Source organism: Oryzias latipes, chromosome 22 (assembly GCF_053564925.1).
Source record: "Oryzias latipes strain Hd-rR chromosome 22, Olatipes_Hd-rR_3.1".
NCBI classification, from domain to species: Eukaryota; Metazoa; Chordata; class Actinopteri; order Beloniformes; family Adrianichthyidae; genus Oryzias; species Oryzias latipes.
Window position 1 is genome coordinate 29,897,583 of NC_136258.1, and position 14,587 is coordinate 29,912,169.

Below are 14,587 nucleotides of genomic sequence, written 5' to 3' on the forward strand. Positions count from 1 at the left end.
GTTTAAACCTGCAGGTTTGAGGTTGAGTCTGTCCTTTAGGAACGCTTCACCAAACCTGCACCGTTCTGATGCCAAAGTCGAATTTGAAGAGTTTTTTTCTCTGATGCAGAAAAACCTCCTCCTCCTCCCTGTGAGAAAAGCCCCCCCTCCTGTCTCCATGCAGCCGCCCAGCCCCCACCTTCAGCTGCACCTGTCACCTGGGGGCCCCTGCCTACATTCAGGATCAATTTACATAACCTCATTTAGCAGTTCACAAATCAGAGTCATTAGGAGCTGCTAACAGGAACCGAGGCTTCTAATTTAGCTTTCCATTCACGGGGGGGAAAATTGTTCGTTCAGGCTACAAATAAAGATTCAGGTCTTGGCTTTGATTGTTGATTGTGATGGTAAATGTACAGATGATTAGAACAGATTTTGCTCCGTATTGATTTCCTGCCAAAACACAGCGGGCTGTGGTCCTGCATGCGGCGGGAAACCTCCAGCGCAGCAGAGCTGGTTCCAGGTTTTACCCAAACATCTCTCTGCTTGTTTCAGCAGGTTAATAAACTAAAAACCAGATTTTCATCCAGGTGAGAGCTTCATAAACTGAAAGTCCATCCATCAGAGGTGGTTGAGTGTTTTTTTCCCCGCGCAGAGTCTATTTGCGGTTTTCTGTCTCCTTCTGCAGACTGAATCCTTGAAAATCCAGCGGCGCAACAATCCGCAGCACTTGCTCACGACATTAATGCTTTTATTTAAATTTGTGTGGCAACCTGACAGCAGCGAAACCAATTCAGAGCGCTGAATTGCTCGAGTCAAGAGCAGAAAAATTATTTTCAATCTGCATTCAATTTGGCAAAGATGGGGCTCATAGAGTAAAGAGGCTGATTCAGATTTCCACTCGTTCACCACTAAACTTGGTAGTTCGGCTTTGTGAACATGTGCTTTTGGGGGGATTTTCTTGGGGAGGGGGGTTGTTTAATTAATCAACAATTCAACCCTCCTCTCACTTGTGTTTCAAGGCCCATGTGTTTGCACTTCAGTGCGCGGATGAGGAGGACGCCCTGCGCGCCATCCATCCAGCCGCCTACACATTTGTCTGCTGCAAACGCGATTGCATAACATCAGTGATGAGCAGGCGGATGAGAGGCGCGCGGGAGCTGCGGGCCAAGCGTGCTGGCGGGGTTCGGTCCGCGCGCCGGCAGACCCAGACGCAGAGCTCCGGGGGTCAAGTCCTGGAAAGCTTCAAGTTTTTATGAGGTGAGATTCGGTAAAGTGGCCTTGTCCCGCTCTGGCCCGCTTCGGGTTTTAGTTCTCTCACTTGAGGATAATTTATGACAAGTGTGCAGTGTGGGTCCATGTGGGGGCTGGGCGCGCGCACAATGGTGCTTGAAGATGCTATAGCAACCACGAGAGGATGTGGGCCCTTGGTAAAAGCACCTCTGACTGTGTAAAAAGGGATGAGATAGCTGCTGCTGCTTCTGCTGTTGTTACTGCTGCTGTTACTGCTGCTGCTGCTGCTGTTGTTACTGCTGCTGTTACTGCTGCTGCTTCATGCTGCTGCTGCTGCTACTGTTCTGCTGCTGTTGCTGCTGCTGCTGTTGTTACTGCTGCTGCGGCTGCTGCTGTTGTTACTGCTGCTGCTGCTGCTGTTGTTACGGCTGCTGTTACTGCTGCTGCTGCTGCTGCTGTTGTTACTGCTGTTGTTACTGCTGCTGCTGCTGCTGTTGTTACTGCTGCTGCGGCTGCTGCTGTTGTTACTGCTGCTGCTGCTGCTGTTGTTACTGCTGCTGTTACTGCTGCTGCTGCTTCTGCTGTTGTTACTGCTGCTGTTACTGCTGCTGCGGCTGCTGCTGTTGTTGTTACTGCTGCTGCTCCTGTTGTTACTGTTGCTGCCGCTGTTGTTACTGCTGCTGCTGCTGCTGCTGTTGTTACTGCTGCTTCTGCTGCTGTTACTGCTGCTGCTGCTGCTTCATGCTGCTGTTGTTACTGCTGTTGCTGCTGTTGTTACTGCTGCTGCTGCTGCTGCTGTTGTTACTGCTGCTGCTGCTGCTGTTGTTACTGCTGCTTCTTGATGCTGCTGCTGCTCCTGTTGTTACTGTTGCTGCCGCTGTTGTTATTGCTGCTGCTGCTGCTGCTGTTGTTACTGCTGCTTCTGCTGCTGTTACTGCTGCTGCTGCTGCTTCATGCTGCTGTTGTTACTGCTGCTGCTGCTGCTGCTGTTGTTACTGCTGCTTCTGCTGCTGTTACTGCTGTTGTTGCTGCCGCTGTTACTGCTGCTGCTCCTGTTGTTACTGTTGCTGCTTCTGTTGTTACTGCTGCTGCTGCTGCTGCTGTTGTTACTGCTGCTTCTGCTGCTGTTACTGCTGCTGCTGCTGCTTCATGCTGCTGTTGTTACTGCTGTTGCTGCTGCTGTTACTGCTGCTGCTGCTGCTGCTGTTGTTACTGCTGCTGTTACTGCTGCTGCTGCTTCATGCTGCTGCTGCTACTGTTCTGCTGCTGTTGTTACTGTTGCTGCTGCTGTTGTTACTGCTGCTGTTACTGCTGCTGCTGCTGCTGTTGTTACTGCTGCTGCTGCTTCATGCTGCTGCTGCTACTGTTATGCTGCTGTTACTGCTGCTGCTCCTGCTTCAAGCTGTTGCTGTTACTGCTGCTTCTTGATGCTGCTGCTGCTCCTGTTGTTACTGCTGCTGCTGCTTCATGCTGCTGCTGCTACTGTTCTGCTGCTGTTACTGCTGCTGCTGCTGCTTCATGCTGCTGTTGTTACTGCTGTTGCTGCTGCTGTTACTGCTGCTGCTGCTGCTGTTACTGCTGCTGCTGCTTCATGCTGCTGCTGCTACTGTTATGCTGCTGTTACTGCTGCTGCTGCTGCTTCATGCTGCTGCTGCTACTGTTCTGTTGCTGTTACTGCTGCTGCTGCTGCTTCATGCTGCTGCTGTTACTTCTGCTGCTGCTGCTGCAGGGTAAAGGTGGTTTCTGGTGTCTGTGAAAACCCGCTCAGACAGATCCGGACCAAACAGATGAACCGGGTCGCCCTGTGTTCCAGTTCAGGTCAAAGCCTCCAGTTTTGTGCGTTGGTGCTGTAAAAACAACACAACTGTTGTGTTCAGAACACAAATGAGTTGAATGAACGCATCATCAATGAAAACAAAGGCAGCGGCCTGGCTGGGATTTGCATTTCTCCGTCTCTGATTCCTTTTGTCCGCCTCCTATTGATGACTCCGGCGCGCATCGCCGCGCATGTGTTTGCCGTCATTAACGGATAACGGCGTCCTGATTACTGCTGTCCGCTTTAATGCGGCCTAATGTCGACTTTGTTCCCGTGTCATGGCGCAGGGCGGCTGGGATAATGTGAGGGTGGGTGGGCCGTGATTGGCCTGCAGGGGGATCAGTGAAGAGGTTAGAAAAGCAAAACCTTTTGGACTGAAGCCCAGCATTACCCCCCCCCCCTGCAGCACCCCCACCCTGAGGCTGATTCACTGCCGTTTTACCAGCAACAACTGTGGCCTCAGAGCTGAGAAGCCCGCCGGCCCCTCGCCCCCCCAAACCTTGCGATAGGCCCCCTTTGAGCCTCCTCTGTTGATTTCTGTCCATTTAGGCCGCAAATTGACCCCAAAAAGTCCCATAGGCTTCAACCTACCGAGCAATTCAGCCCCCGGAGTTACACACAGGGACAATTGGCCCCAAAAGGGAGAACTAGCGAGTTGTGAGCAGAATTGCATGTTAGCTAATTGTTAATTGAAGCCGCTCACAGAGGCTAATTACGTCAACGCAGCCGAGCCATTTGCATGATGGACCAGCCACCTGCCTGAAGGCGCTGCCAGGGCAAACTATATAATTACTGAACAGCGGTGGGGCAATTTTTGACTGTCGCCCCTTTTGTGTCACATGAATACCTCGTAAAGACATATTTCATTAGGGGAGCAAATATCACCCCCCCTCCCGGCTGCTGAACAAAACACGCACGTCTCAACAGGTCCTAATATCCAGGCCTATTTACATCCACCTCCACCCGTGTTTGCGTGAACCTGCAGTTATGTGCGTGGCTGCTGTGAGTTAAATGGACGAGCCGAGCCTTTTCTCACTCAGACCGCCTGCAAACGGACCAGGCCCTTTCTGAAAGTGATTGCAGCCTGAACTCATTAAGCTGTCAAATGTCTGCCTTTGGCTCCTGATTGCTTATTGTGTAGCAACATTCAATGCATTTCTTCCCTCGGCGTTGGGAGAGGCAGCCGCTCGGCTCTGCAGAATGGACCCGCTGTCGGATTTAACGTTCAACTTTCCTCCAGGGGAAGGTTATTATTCATGCAAAGACCTAAACTCTGACGATGGAAAACGGCTACATCTGAAGTTTGGTCTTTAAAATGTTGTTTACGGGAGCAAAAGCTTCAACAAAGTTTCTCTCTCTCTTTCCCTTCTCCTCTCTAGAATCCCTTCCTTCTCTTTTGTGTGATGCTGGAGCTGTGAGATGCAGCAGGGCCACAGAGTGAGCAGCAGCGGCTGCTTGGTGAGCGGTTAACAGTGTTAGTGACGGCTTGCTGCTCTCCAAAGGCCTCCTGCTGCTTCTGTCCACAGACATGACACCTCTGCTGCAGCCCGGCCTCGCCTAATTGGCTCGTTTAGCAGGAGAAGGCCGAGCGCACATTTCCTCACACTGCTGACCCGCTGAGGCATTTTGGCTTAAAAGAACGAATTCTGATCAAGATTCCTGCAGAAATGCAGACCGCCTTTGAAAGGAATAAAGAGAAAATATGAACTAAGGAACAAAACAAATATCTGGTTTCATTCGCCATGTGAGAAAAGATTTGACAGAAACCCAAAGGAAGGTTTTACTTTCTGGATTGTTGACTCTAAACTTCTACAAATGCAAACTCAGGTTGTGTCTGAATTCCCTCCCTCTTCACTCTACAGCGCGTTCTTCATGTTCTAGTGTGTCTGAATCTACAATTCCACAATCCAGAGCCCTAGAAATTTCCCAGAATTCTCTGAGAAAAACTTGTGTGCATCAATGCTCACTAGATCGGAGAATATAGACCACAATGCATTGCGTCTGAACAATTTTGGCCAAAAAATGTATTTAAATGTATTTTTTAATGAACCGTCAATGTTTTTATCTTCAGAGGACACTGGATCATAAATAATTGTCACAAAACGCTCATTTCAATTAGATTTTGACCTTCTGAATTCCCGCCCAAACCCCTCACCACTAAAAAAACTATGTAGCCTGAATTTGAAAAGCAATTTGGACACCAAGCTCACTACTTTTTATTTAAACGGCAGATATGACGTCATCAATTTCACAATTTCAAAAGTGATTTAAGTCATTTAGAAAAATCAAAGTAAAGACTAAAATATGTTGAACTTCAGTGGATTAAGACTGATGGTTAGTTTTTGGGAACCATCAGATAGTTGTTTTTAAGGGGCCTTTATCATGCTTAGCCTTTATCATACATGCCCATTTTTTACCTTTGGCACAAAAGAACCACTTTTTTAGTTACTTTCACAGCTCATTTAAAACGACTGAGGCTCCGCCTTTCTCTCCTTGTGGGTGCCGCCCATTTCATGACATCATCCTAGCGTCGGCAAAAACAAACATCTGAACTTTTCCAAAGAAGGATGTTATATTGTTCATATGAAAGGAAAACGTTTAGCCAATCACTGCTAGCTCCACAGAGAAAGTGGGCGTGTCTGCTAACCTGGGGGCGGGGCTGGTAGAGCAGACTCTTCCTGGAAGGGGCGGTTCCTCACTCTAAAAAGAGAGTTTGGTCTGTAGTTGGAAAGATGAACTCTCTCTAACTGAATTTTTTTAGTTTGGTGAAAAGAAATCGTTTTTTGAGTTCATTCAACTTAAAAATAACAGTGAGTGTCTGACAGTTATTTTACTTTTAATCAACTTAATTCAATTAAGTTGGTGTAACTTTGATGTGAAGCTGTCAATGCGTCATGACGTCATAACGTAAGCCAGCGCAAGGAATTGTGGGATATCATTTTGTTTGCCTGTCTGGGCAGATTGAGGGTTAAGTGAGTTTTTGTCTGTGTGTTTTGTTGTTTTACTCTGTTTTTAGTCTTTGAACCTGTTATGGTTATTTTTTTCTGGACCATAGAGGGAGGGAGAGGATGATGACCACCCCCCATGTGCAGAAAGATGCTGTATGTCCTGTTATAACCCTTGTGCTAGACCCCCCCCCCCCCCCCCCTTCCATTGACGTGTTCTCCCTACCATGACAAAGGTGGATAAAGGTGGAAAGATTTCCTGTAATCCATGGACACCAGTGAAGATCACAAATCATTGAAGAAGAAAGGTTCAGAGCTCTGTCTAGTGGGTCTAGGTGACCCAACTCCCAACGTTAAAGTGCCTAGGATAGAACAAGGGTTAATGACAGAGCTCAGTGTAGTGTTAAACGTTGCTGGGTCATTCATGTCTCTGATATGGAAGTTACAAAGCCTGTTGGCCTGAACTTTAACGTATGTAAAATCATAGTAAAAATAAATGAATAAATAAAAACCGATGCCAGAAATACATGGTATTGAGTAGGAAAAATGTCTGATAGTCAGTTAGATAAATGTGTTGATTTGAGTTGTATAAACAAAAAAATGTAAGTTAGATCAACACATTAATTTGACTTGGATAAATGTAAAAAATAAAGTTTAATAAATTTCATTCAATTAAGTGTTACCAATTGAAGTGACTCATTTAAGTTGGGTCAACTTTTGTCTTTTTAGAGTTCTCACTTTGTGATGTCACAATGTGAGGACCCACTCGTTTTTGTGGGTGGGAGGGGCTGGTGCTCAGAGAGCAGCTTTATAGAGGAACACTCAGAAATGCATGAAAGGATCAAAATACCACTTTGGGTTGTTTATAGTGAAGAATGAATTAGAAAACACTCAAAAAGTTGATATAGACCCTTTAATTTGGTTTTGGACCCGTGAGCAGAAGACGGTTGAAAATAAAACAAAATTCCTTTTGAAAAACATAAACTGACAACGAGAATCTCAATGAGTCCTAAATCCTCTTCTGCTGTTGTTCTGCGTGTTTAAAACATTCAGAAAAATGACTTTTATGCATAAAACTGAACGGTTCTTGAACTGTAAATGAGTTTTGCCTCTTTTTTTGTGGAAAAGTGAGTTCAGTTCCTCTGTCAGACCTGATCCTGGTTAGACCTGATGACTCACAACATCACTTTATCAGAAGATTTTACATGAAATGAAGGATCTCAGAAACTTTTTATCTGAAGAAATTCATGACCAGGATGTTTCTGCCATGTTTGAGTCTGAAAGATCATCATCCTCTCAAGGAGAACACTGGACAGAGGAGAACCTTCACAAGAACCAAAGAGGGTCCAAGAACTGGAGGAGGACTCGTCCAGACGGCCAGAGCTCACTGGACTCAGTTCAGGTCAAAGGTCACGACCCAACAGTCAGAAATAGACTTTAGGACAAACATGGATCCATGAGAGACGCTGCTGAGGAACAGGAACATCTGGACTGATGTTCTGATCAGACACAAGAACATCTGGACTCAGACTTTCAGAGTCGGGCATGGAGGTGGCAGTGTGATGGTGTGGGGCTGAATGTCCTCCATCAGAGCAGCAGATCCATCTCTGCATGAAGGTTCTGGAGAGTTCTGGTCAGTCTGGACTGAGGTTCAGTCTGGTGACCCGATGCTGATGCAGAACCTTTCTCTGAAGTGTATTTAAGGTGGTAAATGTATTTCACAAAGTTTCTCTTTTCTAACACGAAGTAAAAATGTTTCACGTGTGAAAAGTTCAACAGCAAAACTGTCAAACTTCTGCCGCTTGTCAGGCGTGATGGTCTCTGAGCAGCTGTTGGCTCCGCCCACAGGTTTCCCACATTTTCTAAACTGAAATAAATTCAGAAACTACACCAACGGGTAACAAGTACTTCACATAGTACTACACACCAACAACAAAAATACCTTTAAAAAAATGACAAAATCTGAATTTTTTTATCTTTAAGTAAAAAAGAAATAATGTCTAAAAATAAAATTAAAGTCACAAAAATGAATGTAAACAAACGTATTAATTAGACTTGTAATGCAAACACAAGTGAGCACACACACACACACACACAGACAGACACACACACACACAGACAGACACACACACACAAACCTGCTTTAGCTGTTGCAGCTCTCAGTTTCTAAAGCAGTTTTCAGTTTTGTTGAAATGTTTCACTTCATAAAATAAAGTTTTGATATTTTTACGTCAGACAGAAGCAAATGAAAGATGTCAACACAAACACACAAATGTAAATCTGAGAATATTCCTGGATCTCATTCGTGTCTCCCTAACGATCAGATTCTTTCATCTGATCCGTTTCTTATGAATTCATAAAAGAAAATGAGAGCAAATGTTTTGTTAGAATTTGTGAAAATTCTGCTTCAAACAGTCAAAGTGAATGAATCTGTTTACAATGAAAATCTGTCTAAGTTTCTAAATTAAATATTTAATTTATTTATTAATTAATTTCTAAATCAAATATGTAAAGATGATGAAAGATTAAATGTCTTATAGAATGTTTTTTAAAAATCTACAACTATTCCATAATCAAATTAATGTAAAAAAATGGCAGAAACGTGTTTAACAAATCGGGACTTGTCCGAAGATTCCTCTTTGATCAGGTCACGTGGTGACGAAGGTGAGTCACGTGGTGACGAAGGTGAGTCACGTGGTGACGAAGGTGAGTCATTGAAGACTCAGGGGGAAACAGAAAAAATAAATCTAGTGGTAAAAGGAAGAAACTGCAATCAACGCTTTTATTTTAATCTGAAAGAGATTTAAATCTGCCTCTTCTATGTGTAAATATTTATGAAAATAAATAAATCACAATAAAATAGTAGTGGTCTCTCTGTTTAGAATGTCGGATCATTTTGTTAAATAAAAACTTGATGACAGTTGCTTCATAGAAAAATATGTAGAAACTAAATGTTTAATAAAATGCTGTTTTTCTGTATGTTTGATTGTGACTTTCTTATTTAAAGTGACAATAGATCATATTTGTACCTCTTTTATTAAATAATCCACTTTCTTTGGGTTTTTTGTGCATTACTTCCTGTTTTACATTTTCCTGAATGAATATTTGCTGAATGTGTTGCATTTCCAGAACATCCAGTCGTTTGTTCTTTTTTTTGTTGCAGATCTGCTGAAGTTCATCTCTAAATGTGCACAGATGCTTCTTAAAGCTTCAGTCTTAACTAAACAAGCTTCTGTGGATTTAAATTTCACAAACAGCGAGTCTAAAAATGTCGTCATTATTGTTGCAGCTGCGTTTCCTTTGAACTTTTCTGTTTCTGTTTGGTTTTAGGGGGAATTTCTTTTTGTCTGCACAAACATCACGTTGTTATAGTAAACTGAAACACTTCTTTTTCTTTTAATTTGACTTTATTAAATTTAACATTTTAATGCTAATTGAAGAAAAATCAAATTCTAAAATGTAGATTTTTTCTCTCCAAAGTCATCATGAATATAAAGTTCTACGCAGATGATGAGGCTTTAAAAAAACTCTTCGTCTAAAAGAATCTGAGGAAAACCTTTTGTATTATTAGGATAAAATTCAGTTTAGTAAAGTGAGGATGAGTTTATAATTTTGACTTTTTCTAGAATCCATTTGAATTTTTTTGTCTCTAAAAATTGTATTTAAATAAGGGTTAATAATAAGGCGTTTTTTATAATTTAATATTTTTATATCTTTATTTATTCTTTCTCAAATTTATACTGTTTTTTTCTTACATATTCATATCTGTGGTTTCCAGATAATAAACTATTAAACCCTCTTTATTTTTCTCAATAAATAAATGAACTTTTTTTGAAATGAATACATTTAAAAAAAACGTCCACATCAAATCTGTTTTTTTAATGATTTTCAGAAATGTTTAATTCTTTTTCTCATTTAAAGGTTGAGATTTCTGGTTTTAAAATCAGGAAAATGTTTTGAATTCGGGGGGAAATTCAGCCAAAAATGAGCGAAAAAACATTTCCAGATGAATATTTATTCTAATAATTGACATTTTAAAATATTGTTCAGGTCTGGGAAGTCTTCAACCTTCAGTTCATGTCAGCTTTGAACATTTCCGGGGTTTGAAAAAAAAAGCAAAAGCTGCAAAAGCAATACGGAAAAAAATCGTAAACACCTCACAGTAATTGTGCCTTTTATAGTTATTAAAATGAAGTTAAATTGCTGCTAGCTCTGGCAAAATGTTCTCCCTAAAGAAACAAAACCAAATGAACACCCAAGATGTAAAGGGGGAGGGAAAAGACGCACTCAGGGAGCCCTGAATGCCGCATTTCATGCCTGCAACAATTATGCTGAAAGGTCAAGTATTACAGCATCGTCTCCGCTTTGCATGCAAAGTATTCCAGCTCACAAATGACCCTCGTTTGCGCTCTTTGCACAATGACTTGAAAAACCAGATAAATGTGGGACAATTAAAGATTTTCGCTGCCGGCTCACAATAACATTTACCAAAGGAGGTGATTGCAGTTGCCGCGTAATTGTGCTTTTTGAGACGCGCGCGGGAAGCTCGGACCCGCAGAAATGTTTCAGATGAAAGTGCGTCCCGTTCGAGGCGAAGTTATTATGAGGAAAACAACGTTCAGGTGAAGAGGTTCGGTCTTTATGCTGCTGTTCAGCACCGCGGACAGCTCCGCGCGTCCGCACAAAAGGCTGCAAAATGACGCAGAAACATTTCGGACCATGTGTGATGCTGTCAATCAAAGCAAGTCTTTACATGTTTTCCGTTATTTGCACCTTTGTTTACACTGTAAATAATAGTAATAAAAGCTTTTACCACATAATTGGATACTTTTTAAAAAAAACAAATGTGTATCCAAAGCCAGACATAAACTTGTTTCTCACATCTCGCAGCAAATCAATCGACATTTATCAGAGCTGCGCCGAAATGAAAGTTCCGTCTGCAGCAGCTGCGCTCGCGGAGGAGCCGCAAACTCCCGCCGCTGGTCACTAACTCCAGTGTGATTGCCTTGAGATTAGAGACTAATTGCTTGGGGTTCATGGAGACAGCCCACCATAAAGCTAGGAGGACTTGGGGAGTTCAACAAAGGAGCGCGATGAGAGCGCGCACGCTCCCAACAAGTCATCCTCAACAGCTACAAGCTGCACACAAAGACCACACACTGCGCCAAAGACATGCAAATGTCCGCGCCAACAAAACCCGCGCGGCTAAACACCTAATGGGAGATCCGATGCCGGGGGGGGGGGGGGGGGGGGGGGGTCTCGGAGGCCTCGGAGGCCGCCGGGACGTCTTATTCCTTCAACAGAAAAGATAAAACATTTCTCCAGAAAACCACTTCCTTCCAGAACTTTCCAGATTCGGTGGATCCGCAGGCCTCAGAGCCCACGGATCACATGACCCGGAACGTTTCCGTCAGAACCAGCCGCTCAGAAAAATCAGAAATAATCCAAAGCAGAGTTTTGGCTCCTCCCGGATGCCGTCCGTTCCCGCTCAGTTCAATCACGTTCGGGTCAAACTGCCTTCGTTGTTTTTCAGACTCAGAAATGATGAAGCCGAGAATCCTAAACAGACCATTTATTCTTCTATTTCCTCCGTCGCTTAGCAACCACGTTGTTTACCGTCGAAGATACGGCCGCGCCGCGCGGGAGAATAGAGTCTAATGGTTATTATAGGCTGCGCGGTAATAACCCGCAGAAAAGACAGAGATTACGGGTCTTTATTGCGGTCAATTTCAAAAGGCGCATCAGAAAATACGAAAATGTGCAGCAACTGTTTGTGTGTTTTTGTTGTTCCAACACAAATTTGTGGATTGATTATTGATCAGCTGCGCCGTCACTGGAGAGGAATTTGTTTGCTTTCAGATTTTCCCCGATAAGGCGCCTTTGTGCTCCGACTGATGCTGACAAACCTCACCTGAGTGACTCACGCGGAGAGGACGCGCGCGCGCGCGAAAGGAAGTCAAAAAGGGCGAGTTTACCTGCGGGGCGCAAATGTTTGCGCGCCGCGGCCTCCGCGATAAGCGGGGCGATCTGTCACGGAGTGAAAACGCGCAGATAAGAGGCACTTTCACAATAAGAGCCGCTTTGATCCGCCGACGGCTGGATTTATGACGTAAAAATACTTTTTAAGTAATGAGGATAAATATTTGTGTATCGCTTCATGATTTAAAGCGCCCTCATTAACATGTGTCAGAAACTTTACCTGTTTTTTCCATAATTTATTTATAGGACTATTTTTCAAATTTCTTTTTAAGTTACAAAGAAAAAAACGTACAAATACCAGAAACGACAACAAACGAGCAAAAACCTCCAAAACATCTGTACAACAAAGATCTAAAATCCAAACCTCGGACAGAAATATACACGCTACTCTACTCTTACATGAATTTCTAGGATAAATCAGAGTCGTGTCGTGGGTTCGTGTCCGTGGGGAGGGGGGTGCAGCAGTCCACTCGTGTTCATGCGCCCGGCTTTTTCCTCTTTTTCTCTGAATATAATTTACATAAATAATTCCCAACATTTTCACATCCGCAGTTTCTGGGAAAACTTTTTCCACGCGTGGTCTTTGAAAAATGGCGGCTTTTCTGTTGACATTTTTACAATAATCTTTAAAAAGAGAAAAACTTTGCGTGTTCGGGGGTCGCAGCCGGCGCCTCCTGTCACCACGTCCTGCCGTACAGCAGCGCGGAACACTGCAGGGCCGAGCCGTACTCCGCGCCGGGGGAGTTGAGGTGGGAGAGGCCGGCCACCTGGCTCTGCATGGACGGCGGACTGGACGACGCCAAGTCCGGGGAGTGACCCGTGCTTCCCACCTGCTGGCTCTGGTGCCCGAGGCCGGACGCGCCGCTGGACATGATCATGACGTTGCCTCCTTGCTGGTGGTGCGTCTGCGCGGAGGACGTGGGCGTGTGGCCGCTGCCCTGGCACGGCTTCCCGTCCTTCACCAGCACCGGCACGGCCACCCTCCGCGGGGACTGCTGCTGCTGCTGCTGCTGCTGGCAGGAGCCGCCGTCCTGCTGCAGGTGCTGCTGCGACGCCTTGTCCTTCGCCTGCCTCTTCATCTTGTAGCGGTGGTTCTGGAACCAGATTTTCACCTGGGTCGGGGTGAGGTGGATCATGCTTGCCAGGTGTTCCCTCTCCGGCGCAGACAGGTACTTCTGCTGCTTGAAGCGCCGTTCCAGCTCGTACACCTGCGCCTGGGAGAACAGCACGCGCCGCTTCCGCCTCGGGGTGCTGGACAGGGAGCTCATGCCTTTCCCCACATCTGCCAGGGACCCGAGGCTCCCCATGCTGCCCATGTTCATGCCCGACGACGAGCCCATGAAGCGGGAAACTGAGAAGATGAGAAGCGCGGTCAGATTTTACGCAGGAAGAAGCAAAAACTAAATTTCTTTGTTGATGAATAAAAATGTTTTAAAAGTTTTGGACTCAAACGCGAAACGAGCAACAGTAATGTGTCATTTTCTTTAATTTAAAAATCATGATTTAGAAATTTTAGATAAAAAAAAGTCCTGTTTTAATTCCATGTTTTATCCAGATGTTGACATCATTTCATGAAACCCTCGCGCGCTTTAGTTGCTCTGAAACGAGGCTCCAATCTCTGCGTAAATCCCAGATTTGGCGCGCGCGCTCGATACTCACTGGTGGAGAAGCGCGGGTCCGGGTTGGCTCCGTACCAGCCGGTGGCCGCGGCGCTGCCCCTCATGCCGTCCTGGTAGGAGGGCAGCTCGCCCATGTTGCCCAGGTTGCCGTTACAGTAGCCCCCCATGGCGGTGTGCGACAGCTGGGAGACCCCCGCCGCGGTCATGTGGTAAGCCGCCGACACGGTCCCGTTGTGGCCCATGTGGTGCTGCTGCATAGCGGCCTGGGAGACCTGCGGCTGCCGGTAAGAAGTGAGAGGCGCCCCCAGGTTGTTGTTGTCCATACTTACTTTCTTATAGCTCTCCTCAAGGGGACTCAAGATATCGGAAACAGAAAAAGGAGTCGTCTGCTTGGGGCTCATCGACATTGTTCTGTGGCTGGAGAGGGAGAAATTAGAAGGCAAGGCAATCTCTCCTTCTCTCTCCTCTCCTTTTTTTTTCTTGGCCAAAGCCCCTCTGGTTCCTGTTGTCTCAACGTCGACTCTGCTCGATGAAGACGTAGGAGAGCGCCTCAAGTCCGCCTTAATTGGATTGAGTGGGAGCTCGGCGCTGGCTCGGGTTTGTTTTAGCTGGCAGCCAGGTTTCGGGCTCCCGTCAGAGGCGGGGCCTCTGCAACAATACCAAACAGCTCTAACCTCCTTTGGCTGCGCGTAATTTCACTTAGAAGACAGGCGCTCCCTCCCACCGACAACAACATACGCCGCGTGCGTGCGTGCGTGCGTGAGCGCGGCCGGAGCCGCGCGCCAACTTTCTGACTTGTTGCTGCCGCGGCCGCAGCTCGGGGCTGCAGTGACCACAATGCACTTTATTAACTGTAGTGATGTTTACGAGGGCCTCTTGATGAAAGGAGGCCTGTGTGGACTCGAGGGTCGGAGGAGCACTCCTCAGCAGAACCACTGACTTTTAATGGCCACGAGAGGCCTCCGTGATTGCAGGATTGTTTGTTGCTGCCTGCTCGTACTCAGACATGCAAAAGT

At 45.5% G+C, this 14,587-nt stretch overlaps 1 protein-coding gene and 1 long non-coding RNA gene across 2 annotated transcripts; one reads left to right on the forward strand and one right to left on the reverse strand.

Annotated features, from left to right (window-relative positions):
* The first annotated feature begins 1,102 nt into the window (after positions 1 to 1,102).
* LOC144989148 (uncharacterized) lies at positions 1,103 to 7,934 on the forward strand. Its single transcript, XR_013653299.1, has 2 exons — positions 1,103 to 1,239; positions 4,408 to 7,934. It is a non-coding gene; the product is annotated as an uncharacterized LOC144989148 (long non-coding RNA).
* Positions 7,935 to 12,173: 4,239 nt separating this feature from the next.
* On the reverse strand, positions 12,174 to 14,266 carry nkx2.1 (NK2 homeobox 1). Its single transcript, XM_004082054.5, has 2 exons — positions 13,612 to 14,266; positions 12,174 to 13,303 (listed from the first exon to the last, which is right to left on the reverse strand). Exons 1-2 carry the CDS (start codon positions 13,976 to 13,978, stop codon positions 12,630 to 12,632), a joined length of 1,041 nt encoding a protein of 346 aa, XP_004082102.1. The 5' UTR covers positions 13,979 to 14,266; the 3' UTR covers positions 12,174 to 12,629.
* Between the last annotated feature and the right edge of the window lie 321 nt (positions 14,267 to 14,587).

Bases quoted from the DNA above. Each gene is read 5' to 3' on its own strand.
- nkx2.1 (XM_004082054.5), bottom strand. From the start codon at position 13,978: ATGTCGATGAGCCCCAAGCAGACGACTCCTTTTTCTGTTTCCGATATC. The intron at 13,304-13,611 runs GTGAGTATCGAG...TCATCTTCTCAG, and splicing joins GGACCCGCGCTTCTCCACCA to TTTCCCGCTTCATGGGCTCG.